Source organism: Aethalodelphis obliquidens, unplaced genomic scaffold (assembly GCF_003676395.1).
Source record: "Aethalodelphis obliquidens isolate GAN/ISIS:26980383/991018 unplaced genomic scaffold, ASM367639v1 scaffold5, whole genome shotgun sequence".
Taxonomy (NCBI): domain Eukaryota; kingdom Metazoa; phylum Chordata; class Mammalia; order Artiodactyla; family Delphinidae; genus Aethalodelphis; species Aethalodelphis obliquidens.
The window spans coordinates 7133324-7150174 of record NW_020837949.1 but is presented as its reverse complement, the minus strand read 5'-3'; the positions used below and the strand labels follow the sequence as shown (position 1 = coordinate 7150174).

At 42.1% G+C, this 16851-nt stretch overlaps 1 protein-coding gene across 17 annotated transcripts in view; it reads right to left on the bottom strand.

The window, feature by feature from the left end:
- The window catches only part of EZH2 (enhancer of zeste 2 polycomb repressive complex 2 subunit), a 62207-nt gene that overhangs the window by 6490 nt on the left and 38866 nt on the right, over nt 1-16851 (bottom strand). For 10 of the 17 annotated variants that reach the window (XM_027101608.1, XM_027101609.1, XM_027101614.1 and 7 more), the window contains exons 5-13: nt 15713-15833; nt 14641-14781; nt 13614-13716; nt 12891-13069; nt 4183-4274; nt 2535-2775; nt 1792-1961; nt 1181-1275; nt 224-264 (exon numbers count right to left, since the gene is read on the bottom strand). In XM_027101608.1, coding sequence (XP_026957409.1) covers nt 224-264; nt 1181-1275; nt 1792-1961; nt 2535-2775; nt 4183-4274; nt 12891-13069; nt 13614-13716; nt 14641-14781; nt 15713-15833 — 1183 coding nt within the window. The remainder of the gene's footprint in view (nt 1-223; nt 265-1180; nt 1276-1791; nt 1962-2534; nt 2776-4182; nt 4275-12890; nt 13070-13613; nt 13717-14640; nt 14782-15712; nt 15834-16851) is intronic. The other 7 variants (XM_027101612.1, XM_027101617.1, XM_027101622.1 and 4 more) reach the window with 1 other exon arrangement.

Here is a 16851-nt window from a genome sequence, read left to right as displayed (position 1 = left end):
GGGGCACTGTCACACACACCTCAGTCAGGTTCCCAGAGTCGTTCTCCTCTAACCGACTGGAAATTAATCAACAGACAGCCTCCATTTAATGCACTTCTGTGCATTAAACTTCAGTGCACCAAAGTCGGTTATATTAGAATATCCCAAACTCTAATCCAATTACTATTCTAAGACACGAGAAGTAGACCGAGTTACTAATGAAGCTGAACGGAAAGGTGCCGACCCTTCTTCAGCTGTATCTTTCTGCAGTGCGCAGCCCACAACCTGCAAAACACAAAGGAAGAAAACATCACCCTCGTGACCTGGGGCGCACAGTCAGCCACATGTCAACAATCGCAACTTAAATGCGTCAACCTGGGCCACGAATGCAGCAGGGCTCTCAATCCAAGTAACCATGGAAGAGGAGCCGCGCCGCCCAGCTCACACCTGGCGCAGCTGCGAGCAACGTGGGAGCAGCTTACGGGCTGTGGCCTCAGAGAGCCAGCCCAGCCCCCTGGGGCAGGTTTATCCTAGTGTGGATGATTCTGACACAGCACACCTGCTCTCATTTCTGGAATCTTGCATCATTTCAACTGAGCTATATGGTCAGAGAGAATCCAAGCAAAAAATGCCGAGGCGTCTACTAAAGCCTGAATTAAGCTGTAGACAGTTTCTGAAGCATAATGTAGACGTTCCCTTACCCAACACCCAACTATGTTTCTAAAAAGAAAAAAAGGACCGGGTGGTGGTTACAGCAAGTAGTCCATCCAGCCTCCACACATCCGAGTCTGCCTGACACCTTCACTGCCCCCGTCACTCGCTCACCCAGGCCGACGGCAGGGTGGGCGTGGAAAACTCAGGCTCCTAGAGTGAAAACCGGCCCAGAGCTCACAGCCTCCCAAGATCCACACACGAATGCCAAGTAAGGGTTTATGCAGCCTTCACTGCAGAAGCTACTCAATAATTCTTCGTGACCAAAATGTAGCATAGTAATCATAAAATTTTTATGACTCAACACACCAAATCTCCTGACAGCCACTGTGTTCTTACAGAAAAATGCCAGCAATGCCCATGGAAACAAGACCCCACAGGCCTATTTCTGAGGCCACTTAAGCTTCCTTCCTAATCAACGGAGTGGAGCCACCACTGCCCTCACGAGCGCCAGGCCTGCAGCGGCCTCCGCATCACGCCGCAGACTCACCGGTGTTTCCTCTTCTTCTTCCTGGGAGGGGTGTCAACGTCCTCGGCGGGGGCTGGCGCTATGACACTGGATTCTTTGACTCGAAACTCATACACCTGACAAGAGGCAAGGTCACAGGGCCGTGAGGATCATCTCTTTAAGCAAACCAGTCTCCTGCTCATTCCCACCAGAAACTCTTTGTCTGTCCTGGGACGCTGCTGCGATTACACTCTTACTGAGAGTCATGAGGCTAAATCTAAATCGTTCCTGGTTTTTAAAACCCATCGCCAGGATTCCCTGGCTGTCCAGTGGTTAGGACTCTGCACTTACACTGCAAGGGACACAGGTTCGATCCCTGTTTGGGGAACTAAGATGCCATGTGCCGTGCAGCATGGCCAAAAAACAAATAAATGAATGAATAATAAAATAAGATAGAACCCATTGCCAGCTAACCTAAAACATCTAAAGTTGAATGAGTAATTTCCTTTCAGTATCCTCTCAGTGAAAAAAAAAATTTTTATACTTCTTTTCAGAGGAACAGCAGTTTGATAACCACGAATGTTCGTATGTTTGGACAGTGACCACATATTTCTCCATTTGAAGCTCACAGTATTTTTATCAGGCACACTTACCTGTCGACATGTTTTGGTCCCAATCAACCTGGCGATGGCACAGAAATTGTCGTAGTACGTGCCGATGAGGACCCTGAACATGGAGGCCTCAGCGCCACTCCACTCCACGTTCTCGGGGGGCTCAGCGTTGGGCTTCATCTTTATTGGTGTTTGACACCGAGAATTCGCTTCTACGAAACCAAAGTTAAGCAATGGTCAAGAAATAGCAATGGGAGGAAGGAAAGGGAAAGGGAAGGAAGTATCAGTAAGCTTTTCCCCCATGGAAACCATGAGAGCAGGCTCCCTTTAACTCAGCCTTCTAAAATGAGAGCAAATGGGGTTACCGTCCTGTTACTTATGGTGTAATCCTAGGGCTGAGAAGACACTCCATAACATACTAGTCAGTGGTTCTAATTCTCTCTCCTAACCAACACTACCCACAGGGCGTCAGGAGGATTCAACTGAATGATGAGAATTCCATCATGCCCCTGTGAAAGCTGGAAAAAGGAAAGTGACCCAAAGAGTGAAAATAAACCGGATGGTCAACTTGCAAGTAACCCAGACAGATCAACAGCACAGGCGAGGGCTGGGTGTGGGCCAGAAGAGAGCAGTAAGAGTCACAGCCACACAGCTGTGCTCCTGGGTGTCTCACCGTGTCTGTAACTAACCAACCGAGGGAAGTAACTGACACCTTACACGACCCAAACCTCGACAGCATGAGCCCTCCGAGCGGCAGGAAGACCCCGTCACCAGACGCGTCTCACCTGAGGAACTGGAGGTCTCGTCCTTCTTCTCCTCCTCTTCCTTGTCGTTGCCCTCCCCTCCAGTCTCGGTCCCCGCCTCCCTGTCACTGTCCGTGTCCTTCGACTCGAGCACGTTGGTGGTGGGGGTGCCGGGCCTGCTGCTGTTGTTGGGGAGCCGCCCTCTCCTGCGGCCGCCTGGGCGCTTCGGGGGCGTCTTTATCCGCTCGGCAGTGAGGGCGGCAGCAAACTCCTTCGCGCCCTCCTACGAAGGAGGAAAAGTGCAGACATCAGGGTAAAGTTCTGCAGCTCATTTTGGCGGAGGAGAAAAAGAAAAGGATGGCGTGAGCACGCTCGTCAAATGCAGCACAGCATCCGGCTCTCACAAACAGTCGCACACCTACATACAACTGTTTTCTATCTGCTTTTGAGGGTTTGAAGATTTGCGAAAGATAAATATGGCTTCCGTACAGTGCCAGAGCAGCACAAAATCAGGCAAGACGGCTCTATATTAACTGATTATGAGTTAAATAGAAATATACTTTCGGTAACAGTCTATTTAAAAGTGAATTTTAAGAGGAAGCACACATCTAATGTGCATCTAAAGTCACACTTTCCTATTTCAGGGTTTCTTAAGCCAACATGTCCCCTTCTAAGGTAATATTTAAAGTATACAAGAAGAAAACAAAACATGTACACATACTCCACTCTTTCACTTTCTGCCTTACAAGTAAAACATCCCATTTATTTTTTCCCTGTGAGGGATGCACAACCCAGGAAGACATGAAAGGAACTCGACGAACAAGGCGGTGAGGGTTACATTCTGCGTTACCAGGTGTAATAATCCAGTCTCGGAAAGTATACAACAACGGGAAGGGCGTGGATTATAGAGATACCACAGACACATTTTAGATGAGCCAAATAAAATTCTGCCTTGTAAGGAATATTATATATAAAACAGTGCTCAAGAATTCCATTTTTAGTGGCAATAGAAGGGAGAAGTCTGAGAGCAGCCAACAGTTTTATACTTCATTCTACAAAAACCAAATTGCTTAAAAATAGGATACCTTCTGCAGGTGCCATTCAATGAATCTTCTGTCCAAAATCCAACAGGCAATATATACCCATTTAGTTCCTAGGTAGGAGTGGCTTGGTTCAAAGAGGGGAAATGGTAAAAATAAGATAGTACCCGTAAAAAACAACTTTTCTACCTCATTTTCCTAAACCCTTACCTTTTCTCCATCATTAAAAAAAAATAAATAAACATACAAAACCTCTCCAGGGCCTATATATAATATAGCTCAACTACAGAGGGTCTACAACTCAAAGAAGGGCTATGGCTCTGAGCAAGGCCCGGGAACTACTGCACTTCTGGGGTTTAAAAGGGTCCTCTGTGCTTCCCATTCTCGTAAGCTCTGTGGAGGTACAGGAGGCCTGGATCCTAAAGACCTCCATACGCTGCTGAAAAGACTAACAGAGATAAAGAATAACGCGAGATAACGAAAGACTAGAACGTGCAGTACTACCAAGAAATGTGACTGAGAAACCTCTGCTATCATATGGCCAATCAAAGTATGGGAACAGTGAGGTTACCGCTGACTTTACAGACCTCACCGAAGTTCAAAATTAAGACTTCTCCAATTCCCTCTGGAGCCCCGCTGTGCATGCTTACCAAGTGCTGGTAACACTGGGGGCCGCAAGGCTTGTTGTCCAGAGCCGTCTCCGTGTTCTTCCGCTTGTAAGTGTTGGGTGTCGCATGAAAAGCTGCAAAATAAACGTAAAATATCCAAACATAACTAACATTACTTTACACATAAACATAACATTACTTTTCCAAAGGAGAAAGTCAATTACTACATTACACTTTTGCTAATAATGTTTACATTACAGAACTTTCCTTCAAGCTCTCATTGAATTTCCACAATGTATTCTCCTCAGGTCTCCCCCAGAACACCTGAGCGCTAATTATAAACATTTATTTGGGTCTTGAATGTCTCCATAGAAACAACTGATGTATCCTCTACACAGAAATCAGATTTCCTCTTTTTACAAAAGAATTCTGACATCTACAATTTATCGATTTCCAAAGAAAGGTCAGCAATCAGCTTGTCAAATGGGGGAGAAGAATGGGACACCAATTGTTAAAAACCAGTTTTAAAAGATAATGAGGACAGCCTCGGAATACTACAAGTCAATTTCTTTGAATCACACACAATTCAAGAACCCAGCGGGAGCCTGCACAGTCAGCACCCTTTCTGCAGGAAAATACAATGGTCAGATAAAACAGGTTTTAGAAAGATAAAAGTGTTTGACACTTAAGATTCCCAAATAATATAATAATATAACAGAAAAATTCAAAGTCCAGCACACTGGTATACTAACAAGTATGAAAGCGCAGCAGCGAGAACTTCAGACAACTTGGGGAGGCTCTGCTTACAGCGCATAAAGGCAAATACTAGAAATGCCCTATCCAGAATTACACAAGATGAAAATTAATCTGGATGAAAACAAGTGACAGATTCATGAAATAAATCATTTAAAAAATGAGCCATGGCCGCTGAGCCTGCGCGTCCGGAGCCTGTGCTTCGCAACGGGAGAGGCCACAACAGTGAGAGGCCCGCGTACCGCAAAAAGGAAAAAAAAAAAAAAAGCCATACTTCTATCCATAGAACTTAAATGGGAAATGAAGACAGTGATGAGGGAAGGAAAAAAAGTTATGTTCTTAAAATAGAAATTCAAGGCTCAGACTGTTTCAAGTATGTGAGTTGGTTTTTCCCAGAACAAGAGCCTGATACCATATGACTTATTTAGCACTGAATTACATTTTGCACAGGTGAAGACCCCTAAAATACAGAGTGAGCACTAGAAGATTAAGGTCACATAAGCAGAAGGAATTACATCCATCCAAAAACAAAATCGTCCTGAGCCAGAGGCACATCCTGACTGACACGCTTTAGGTGAAACCTGTGTTTAGTCTGGATGTCTCCTCTAGTACATACTATAGTTAGAGACTGATAGTTTTGCTCCAATTCACTGAAGAAGACACACATGTATCTGTATACACACACACGTACACAAATGAGGACAGCAGCCTCTGCTGGTGATGAGACAGAAGAAGCCGCTAAGTCAGGACTAGGTAACAGTATCAGCATCATAAGCCACAATTAAACAGTCTCCAAGGTAAGAACAAATTCAGGCCATAAAGGAAAAGTCAGCATGCTAATAATAAAAGTACTTTAAAAATTTTTAAAGTACCATTCTTCATCTCACATTGCATTTAGCTAAAGAAAGAGAACTATTCTTACGACCAGATTTCCTTCAGCAAAATTTCCAACTTCAATTCTTTAGGAAAACTAAGTATATAAAGAATTCCCTCTTCTAGAAATGTCCTGACTATTTTTTTAACATCTTTATTGGACTATAATTGCTTTACAATGGTGTGTCAGTTTCTGCTTTATAACAAAGTGAATCAGTTATACAGATGTCCCCGTATCTCTTCCCTCTTGTGTCTCCCTCCCTCCCACCCTCCCTATCCCACCCCTCCAGGTGGTCACAAAGCACCGAGCTGATCTCCCTGTGCTATGCGGCTGCTTCCCACTAGCTATCTATTTTGTATTTGGTAGTGTATAATGTCCATGCCACTCTCTCACTTTGTCCCAGCTTACCCTTACCCCCTCCCCGTATCCTCAAGTCCATTCTCTAGTAGGTCTGAGTCTTTATTCCCGTCTTGCCCCTAGGTTCTTCGTGACTTTTGTTTTTCTTAGATTCCATATATATGTGTTAGCATACGGTATTTGTTTTTCTCCTTCTGACTTACTTCACTCTGTATGACAGACTCTAGGTCCATCCACCTCACTACAAATAACTCAATTTTGTTTCTTTTTATGCGTAATATTCCATTGTATATATGTGCCACATCTTCTTTATCCATTCATCTGTTGATGGACACATAGGTTGCTTCCATGTCCTGGCTATTGTAAATAGAGCTGCAATGAACATTGTGGTACATGACTTTTTGAATTATGGTTTTCTCAGGCCATGTACCCAGTAGTGGGATTGCTGAGTCATATGGCAGTTCCATTTTTAGTTTTTTAAGGCACCTCCATACTGTTCTCCATAGTGGCTGTATCAATTTACATTCCCACCAACAGTGCAGGAGGGTTTCCTTTTCTCCACACCCTCTCCAGCATTTATTGTTTGTAGATTTTTTGATGACGGCCATTCTGACCGGCGTGAGATGGTATCTCATTGTAGTTTTGATTTGCATTTCTCTTAATGATTAATGATGTTGAGCATTCTTTCATGTGTTTGTTGGCAATCTGTATATCTTCTTTGGAGAAATGTCTGTTTAAGTCTTCAGCCCATTTTTGGATTGGGTTGTTTGATTTTTTGATATTGAGCTGCATGAGCTGCTTTTAAATTTTGGAGATTAATCCTTTGTCAGTTGCTTCATTTGCAAATATTTTCTCCCATTCTGAGGGCTGTCTTTTGGTCTTGTTTGTGGTTTCCTTTGCTGTGCAAAAGCTTTTAACTTTCATTAGGTCCCATTCGTTTATTTTTGTTTTTATTTCCATTTCTCTAGGAGGTGGGTCAAAAAGGATCTTGCTGTGATTTATGTCATAGAGTGTTCTGCCTATGTTTTCCTCTAAGAGTCTTGACTATTTTAGACTTCCAGAAAACTGAAAATAATCTTTTCAAATAGACATCTTAAAATACTAGTATTTGCAATACATTATTAAAATGTATTTCAAACTAAGTATAATATGGGCAGGTTGGAGAGAAGATTATATAAAATTCCCTGATCAGGAAAATTATCAGATGGAAAATTAAAGCAAGATACTTAAAAGTTTCACAAAAAGAAAAGAACATGGATATTAAAGGCTTTTTTTTCCTTTAATTTCAAAAGCAACTTAAAAGAATCTTGGTGCAATATCTTATCTAAAGGTTTTCAAGCAAAGGTAAAAGACTTATAAATTGTAATATACAATTCTAGCTACGCTCTAGGCCTGTATTGGAGATTAAAGTCCCTCTAATAGAAAAGATCCATGATCAGATACCAAGCTTCTGGCCCAGATGAACTGCCAATCCCCTGCCATCAGTATATCTTCCGGGACTTCCTTGGTGGGGCAGTGGTTGAGAATCCGCCTGCCAATGCAGGAGACACAGGTTTGAGCCCTGGTCTGGGAAGATCCCACATGCCGTGGAGCAACTAAGCCCATGCGCCACAACTACTGAGCCTGTGCTCTGGAGCCCGCGAGCCACAACTACTGAGCCCACATGCCACATCTACTGAGGCCACGTGCCACAACTACTGAGCCTGTGCCACAACTACTGAGCCTGTACCACAACTACTGAAGCCCACGCGTCTAGAGCCCGAGCTCCACAACAAGAGAAGCCACAGCAATGAGAATCCCGCGCACCACAAGGAAGAGTAGCCCCTGCTCGCCGCAACTAGAGAAAGCCTGCGTGCAGCAACGAAGACCCAACGCAGCCAAAAATAAATAAATTAATTAATTATTTTTAAAAAAGAACATTTTCCTTAGAGATAAAAGTGGCAGACACCCCTAACATCTAAATAACAAGTAAGGCCCAACATCAGTGAGGCTGCCAGCACAGAAATAATAAAAACAGTTAACATCCAAAAAAGGCCTCTTCACAATGAAGTTTTAAAAAGTCTCCCTTTGGGCTTCCCTGGTGGCGCAGTAGTTGAGAGTCTGCCTGCCGATGCAGGGGACACGGGTTCGTACCCCAGTCCGGGAAGATCCCACATGCCGCAGAGCGGCTAGGCCCGTGAGCCACGGCCGCTGAGCCTGAGCGTCCGGAGCCTGTGCTCCGCAACGGGAGAGGCCACAACAGTGAGAGGCCCGCGTACCGCAGGAAAAAAAAAAAAAAAAAGTCTCCATTCAACAATGAGTTAAAGGAAATACAAAACATTCCCTCAAGTTCCTTTAAAAAAAAAATAGTAATAATACCAAATATCGGAACCTAAAAGAAGTTGAAACAGCGCTCTAGAGACAACTCACTGTGTTAAAATACATACATCCAAAAAAAGAGGAAAGAATGAAAATGACACAAACATCAGATTCACAAAAAGAAAAACAGTAAAAACTAATACAGTAGCTGATTCTCTGAGGGAAAAATATACAAAACAGATTTTCTAAATAAAATATATAAACCACTTCTTAATCTCTTCAAGAAAAAAAGAATCAAACACGGAAGAACAATCAAAGAAATAAAAGAAATTAAAAGAATTATTAGAACATGCAGATCAAATTATACAAATAAATTTCAAAATCAGAATGAAACGGGTAATTTCCCAAAACTGATCGAGGAGCAGTAGGAAATGTATCTCCTAGCACCACTATTATTTAACATGCACTGAAGATACAGTTAGACAGGAGAAAGTAGTTAAAGTTACAAAGATTGGAAAGAAAGCAAAACCATTCATAACTGTAGATAATTACAGCTGGAAAACTCAAAAGAATCTATGCAGAAACTATCACAAACAAGGACAGCTCAGTAAAGTAGCAGGGTATCAAACATATATGATACAAGGGGAAAAGCCCAACACATTTAATGCCTAGAAATCATCTTACCAAAGAATGTAAATACAAGAGTTACGGGGAGAAAATCAGAAAGCTTATTTTAAAGGACAAAAGGAGACTTATCCCATAATTAAGACATACTCTTATTTTAAATTGTCAATTTCCCCTTAGATAATTTATAAATTTAATGAGATTCCAATAAACATACCACCTAGACTTTTTTTTTTTTTTTCAGTACGCGGGCCTCTCACTGCTATGGCCTCCCGTTGCAGAGCACAGGTTCCGGACGCGCAGGCTCAGTGGCCATGGCTCACGGGCTCAGCCGCTCCGCGGCACGTGGGATCTTCCCGGACCGGGGTACGAACCCGTGTCCCCTGCATCAGCAGGCGGACTCTCAACCACTGCGCCACCAGGGAAGCCTCTAGACTTTTTAATTAGACAAACTGGTTCTAAAATTTATATAGAAAAACAAGAATGGCCAGGAGATCTCTGAATAAAGCCCCTTGGACAGACTCAAGGAAAGGAACCCAAAGACCAGAAACAGACCCCAGCACCTGTGGTGACAGTGATGAAGGCAGCGGCTCAGGGCAGCCCCAGAGGGACTTGTCAATAGATGGTGTGGAGGGAAGAGATATGGGAACATATGTATATGTATAACTGATTCACTTTGTTATAAAGCAGAAACTAACACACCATTGTAAAGCAATTATACTCCAATAAAGATGTTAAGGGGCTTCCCTGGTGGCGCAGTGGTTGAGAGTCCGCCTGCCGATGCAGGGGACACGAGTTCATGCCCCGGTCCGGGAAGATCCCATGTGCCGCAAAGCGGCTGGGCCCGTGAGCCATGGCCGCTGAGCCTGAGCGTCCGGAGCCTGTGCTCCGCAGCGGGAGAGTCCAAAACAGTGAGAGGCCCGCGTACTGGAGAAAAAAAAAAAAAAGATGGTGTGGAAACAGTAGCCCTGGAGATGCAGAGAACGAGTTGGATCCAAAATTCTAACAGAATAAATTCCAAACGGATCAAAGAGTTAGATGTTATTCCCCCAAAAAAGAAAATAGCACCAAAAGCCTAAAACGTACTAGAAAAAAAGTGAGACGTCCTTTAAAACCTTGGAGTAGTAGGGAAAGCCAACTGATAAATTCATCTACCTTAAAGGTTTTTTTTTTTTTTTAACTTTGCTATGGGATTTTTACCAAACAACAAACTGGAAAAAAAAACCCACTGCAACTCATCTCAAAAAATTTCCTGACTATATAAAGAGCTTCAAGATATCAAAAAGACCAACAAAGCCAAAAGGATAAAAATAGTTCAGAGAAAATACAAATCTCTTAATCATACAGGAAGAAAAATGCAAATTAAATTACGCTAAAAAGCATTTTACTAATTCAATCAATAAAATCAAAGTTTGTTTTTTAACACACTCTATTGGCTGGGCTCTGGGAAACAGGCACTCTTACTTTGCTGGTAGTTCTTTAAATTGGCAGAGCCCCGTATGGCAGGTAGTTTGGCACTGCCTACACAGAGTGGACCGGGTTAACCTGCACTTGTGGGAAAGGACGTACAGGTCCACCACACAAGGTTATTCACTGCGGCACCATTACCATAAATGTTGACCTTCGGGGGACGGGCTCAGTACAGCAGAAGACTATGCAGCTGTCCAGACAGGAATAATATCTACAATGTTAAGTCCAACAGGGAAAACACCTGGAGAGTATGGCACTATTTGAATAGGGTGGTTGGGAAAAGAGAGGAATGTATTTGTATTTGCCAGAAGAAACTACAGAAAGACACAGAACAACTAACAGCAGAAGTGGTTTACCTACAGGGGAGTGAGGATGCGGACAGGAGGGGTGGGGGATTTCGCTGGATGCCTTTTAATGCTTTTTGGAAATGTAAGTCATGTGAATGATGATTTATTTTAAAAAGAACAATAGCTAAACACACGCCAAGTGCTATTTTAAGTATTTTGCACATAGTAAATAATAAATTTAATCCTCATGACAGTTTGTAGTATTCCCATTAGACAAAGAACAAAAAGCACAAAATGCTATATTTAACAGGTATGTTTAATAATGTATTTAATGACTTCTTTTACCTAAGAAAAATATATAGTGTGTGATATTTTGTCCAAGTCAGTGTAAAGCAATTAAATGCCTGTAGAATGTGTTAGGGTTACACTATGAAGAGCCTGGCTCTAGTGGAACAAGGGGGAAGGGTGGGCACAGCAGGGCTGGACCCGCGTCTCCGACGCACTGCAGTGAGCAGCCCACCGGTCAGTCCCAGAGAACCAGCTTCATTAAGCACAACACTTTTCTCCTCCTCTCCCCAGCATGAATAATGAGACGATGAGCAGGTTCCAGGTTCATCCAAATTACTCAGATTGGAATAGCACAATAAAATAACTCTTGTAATAATGTTTAAAAGTAGTACCCTCCTGCCTTGGCTCATCTGTACAAAAAAGGTCCATCAAATGCTACATCTATAAACAACAAATTGGAGGGACCACTGCATTGACTCCAATGAAAGAGCTCCCACCAACTTTTTTGCTATAGTGATATCTGAATGCAATTTACAGTATTCTTAAGAACTGGACATTATGTTATAAAATGATCATGTGTAAAGGGGAATTAAATGCAATTCAAAACAACTACTTCAAGGCCTGTGTAACGACAATGCTGCCAAGCCCAAGTAAGTAAGCCTACAATGGCTGGAGTATGGCTGGCTTCTACGGATTATTACAACTACCAAGTCATCAATTTAGGAGCACGGACAACAGCTGCAAGGAGATACAATGGTAATTCAGAAAGTCTACTTCAAGTTTTTCTAAATTAAGATAACTAAACCACTAATACTTCACACACACATACACACAAACACACAAATGACCATTTCCAGACCTAGATACACATCACGTAACAAATTATGTGCTGCAGCAAACATTAAGTAGATAGAGCAAAAACTCAAAATAAGGCAAGATATAGCTGCTTAGGCAGCTAATTAACATTAAGAGGTACCACTGGAAAATGAGGGAAAAAATTGTAAAAGGTGGGCACAGGAACTCCAAAAGGGCAAAGCAACATGAACCCATTTAGCACAGAGACAAAGGTGTTATGCCACAGATGGTCACACAAAACTCTAATGTGGAAAAAGCTAACCTACATTAAGTAAACTCTGCTTAGGAACCAGGAGGTATGAAATATATTTTCAAAAAACATGCCTCAAAAGTAGCTGGTACTTTCTAAATCGTACTTAATTAAGTTCCAGGTACCTGGAAATTTTACTAAGAAACTTCATTCCCCAGCAATGTCAGAAAAAGAAAGTAATATCCTATGTACCATACGTAAATCTCATTAAGAACATGTTATGCTTTACCTGTATTCAAATGCAGGTGTTTTTAAAAGCAACATATTCAGAGGATGCCCCTCCCCCCCAAAAAAAACCCAGATTTGGCACTAAACAGACAAGAATATATAGAAACACCTTTTTAGCCAATTTCTTATTCACCAAGTTATTCATCAGTATTGGCAATGTTGCTCTGGGCCATCAGCTAGGTCACAGTAAGTTTTATTATAAAACAATTGTTCGGTTAGCATTTATGGAAAAATCACTGATCTGTATTCCAAGTTAGTGGGAGACAGAGCAGTGTCAGCTTAACATGTGCAAAAGACTTCAGAGCAACCCTTAAGCAGCAAATTAGAAAATAACAATACTATGATGCTAACATATTTTTCAGTCGTAACTGCAAGATTAAATGACAAATTCTAGTGGTAATCAATGACACTTCCCAAGTTGCTTTAACACATAATTCCACAACAAAGATAGAAAATGTAAACGTACAATAACTGCACTTACGATGTAGGAAGCAGTCATATTTAAAACATCGCCTACAGAAAAGCGTATGAAATGAGTGCAAGCTCTGCTCCCTCTGAACAGACTTGGCGTTTGGTCCATCTATGTTGGGGGTACACTCAGGGGGAAGTGCACCTGGGAGCTGCTGCTCAGTGAGTTCTTTGTACCTAACATTAACCAAGAAAAATGGAAGTAAAGGTGAAACAAGAATTACATCTTTGAAAATAAATTTTCTACAAGATTTCTGTGTATTATTTTTGATGTTTATCTTGCCTAAAACACACAAAGAAGTTTAGCCTACAACAATATTTAAATGAAGAGCCAATTAAATATTATGCATGGTATATCAAGAAACGAATTCACTAATGTGATTCAGATCTGTCATGAAAAATGTTACTATATTCATTAAAATGAAACATCAGCTGCACTAAAATTTCTACAGGCGTCCCAAGAGATTTCCTCTTACACGCATTCCTGTAAATTGTGTGTATACGTGGGCGTGTCTGCACGCGCGCGCGCAAATTTATCCCATCTACCATAAATGGAGTACAGGGTACCAGATACATACACGTATTACTTCAAGTATCCTGCAGATGTTGGGAACACACGAAGTGGGGAGCTCACTGGCTACAGTAGTTCCATTTCTAAAGAACCAAAATGGTGAGTTAAAGACCATACGAGGCAAAACCATGGCCAAAGAACAAATCTTACTTTTCCTTTAGCTCTTCTGCTGTGCCCTTATCTGGAAACATTGAGGAAATAGCTTCAAAAATTTTATCAGAAGGAAATTTCCGAGGTGGGCGACTTTCTTTATCTAAACAGGGAAATGTGAAAGGAAAAAAGAATGAAAGTGAACAAGCTTGCCAGTCTTTCATTTCCCTCGTGCCTAACGAAGCTGCCTTCCCAGGAAATTGCCAGCTCTGTTTCACTTCCTTCCGACAAATCTCACAAGGACCTGGGAGGCTGGTGGGCCAGACGAAACTCAAACTCAAGCGTGGGAAGCTGCAAGTGCGCCGGGAGGCTCAGCCCCTAACTGACGCCGCGGCCCTGTCTGGCCACTGACCCACCTTGGCTGTAAAATGAGGAGCCAGGTGATCACTAAGGCGCCTGTTATAAAAAACTGTACGCTTCTTTGAAACTGCAATTTTCCCCCATATTCTTCTATGCTGTCTTAATAACGAGCTTTGTCCGGTCGTCACCAACTGCCAAGCTCTAAGTTGGGACCCTCTAATTTTCTGGCAAACCGTAATTAGTGTAGCGGTTAAAACGTATGCTCTGGGGTCAGTTAGAGCTGGTTCCGAACACAGCATTTTCTGGGTTCTGTTTCCTCCCAATACTGTGATCTTAAGTTACTTCACCTCACTAAACCCATCTCCTCAACTATGGGGTGGATCTGATGATAAAAGCCACCTCGTGGAATATTATGAGAATTAAATGTCTATACGCATATAAAGTGAAGAGCACACAACTTGTTCATAGTCAATGACCAGTATGCTATATATATGTTATATAATGATTATGATGACTGCCCAGGGAAACCAAAAACAAAACGTTATTTTGCTAGCCAAGGGAAATAAAGTGCAGGATGAAATGTTATAAATAATATTCTAATTTTGATTATACTACCACTGATATGATATTTAACAAAAGAAAAAAGAAGGAAGGAAGATTTACCTATACTCTATTGTTTTTGAAAATTGCTGTAATGGCTACACGCAAATGTAACAGACAGACGTACCTTCTCGGTTCTCCTCTAGATCTTTCTGTTTTTCTTCTCTTTCATCAGGATCATCTCCATCATCATCATCATCATCGTCATTGTATTGACCAAGAGCATTCACCAACTCCACAAAAATTTCATCATTTATAAACCCACATTCTGAAATTCATCAAGTCAAATATCAGAAATACACAAAAGTTCACCTATGCTTTTGTTAATTTGTAAGAAACAGCTGGAGCCTATCAATCAGTACCATAACACTATTATTAAAATGCAGTGAGGAAAGATCATTTTCAGGACTGGCCTGAGGCAAAGTCAGAAGTAGTACTTATCCTCAACACCTGTCATTTTCACAAGTTTCCAGTGCCTGCGACCACAGCCTAATTCTCTAGAGACTAACTATGGCCTTCGCCTCCTTCCAAACAATGCCTCTGCCAGACCTTGCTGTCCACTCCTGACAGGAACATGTGAGGATGTTACACGTTACCCTCCTGCCAGGAACTTTAACAGGGTCTCCTGTTAAATCACCAAAGCTGTGATTCTAATGACAGGATTTCAGGTCCTGTGGTTGCCTAGTGGGGAAGGTATTTTTGAACATAGGGCCTTTTGGAGCCCATGTCACATAAGCAGAAGCCCTATTCCTCACTGATTTTATTGCTAAAGAATCTTAAAATCTACATACACTCAAACAATTCTATTTAATTTACATGTTATTGACATCAGAGTTTGTTATGACCAGCTATGAATTATTTTCAACTGGCAAGCATGATCCTTCAATTTAAAAATAGGGTGCTAACACATATATATGGAATCTAAAAAAAAAAAATGGGGCTTCCTTGGTGGCTCAGTGGTTAAGGATCCGCCTGCCAACACAGGGGACACAGGTTCGAGCCCTGGTCCGGGAGGGTCCCACATGCCATGGAGCATATAAGCCCGTGCACCACAACAACTGAGCGTGCACTCTAGAGCCCGTGAGCCACAACTACTGAGCCTGTGCTCTGGAGACTGCGAGCCACAACTACTGTTTTAAAAAAGTAATAAAATATCAATTCTCTGGCTGCGTTTCCAAGAGAATAAACACATGACTCACCTCTATCCCCGTGTACTTTTCCATCATAATTTTTTATTAGTTCTTCAATGAAAGTCCCGTCCTGGTCTAAAACTTCATCCCCCATGTAAGGAATGTTATGTAAAACAGTTTCATCTTCCACCTGAAAGTAAAAAATATTTAAAAAGCAGGCTTATCCTGAGTATCAAATTTTTTAAGAGTAAACGTAACATAACTGAAATACAACAATATTTTTTCATAAGTAGATGTCTGTACCCAGTTCTCCAGATCTAAAATAATAGACATCAAATTCTAAAAGCCACAAAGAAGTAAAAAACCCTTCATATCAATAAGCATATCTGAGAAAACAAACTGTTTACAGGGAAATAATTTAAGAAAAAATACTGTATTACCTAATCTGTCATCAATCATTAAAACTTACCGTTATTTTATGTACCTCTAAGAAAGGAAAAAATGCTGCAAATTACGATTCATCATCAATTTTAAGACATGCCTATTTCAGACGTTTCAAAGTTTTCTTAGGATCGATGAAATATGGTTTATCAAAACCAGCGAGGGCTTTCCTGGTGGTGCAGTGGTTAAGAATCTGCCTGTGAATGTAGGGGCCACGGGTTCGAGCCCTGGTCCAGGAAGATCCCACATGCCGTGGAGCAATTTAGCCCATGCGCCACAACTACTGAGCCTGAGTACTGCAACTACTGAAGCCCACGCGCCTATAGCCCACGCTCCGCAACAAGAGAAGCCACCATGATGAGAAGCCCGCGAACTGCAACGAAGAGTAGCCCCCGCTCGCCCCAACTAGAGAAAGCCCGCGCGCAGCAATGAAGACCCAATGCAAAGACAAAATAAATAAATTTATTAAAAAAAGGATATTCCACAAAAAAAGGACCCATAAATAACCATACCCCCAAAAAAGGAAAAGGAAATAAAAACTAATGTAAGGGCTTCCCTGGTGGCACAGTGGTTGGGAGTCCGCCTGCCGATGCAGGGGACACGGGTTCGTGACCCAGTCCGGGAAGATCCCACATGCTGCAGAGCGGCTAGGCCCGTGAGCCATGGCCACTGAGCCTGTATGACTGGAGCCTGTGCTCCACAATGGGAGAGGCCACAACAGTGAGAGGCCACGTACCGCAAAAAAAAAAAAAAAAAAAAAAAAAAAA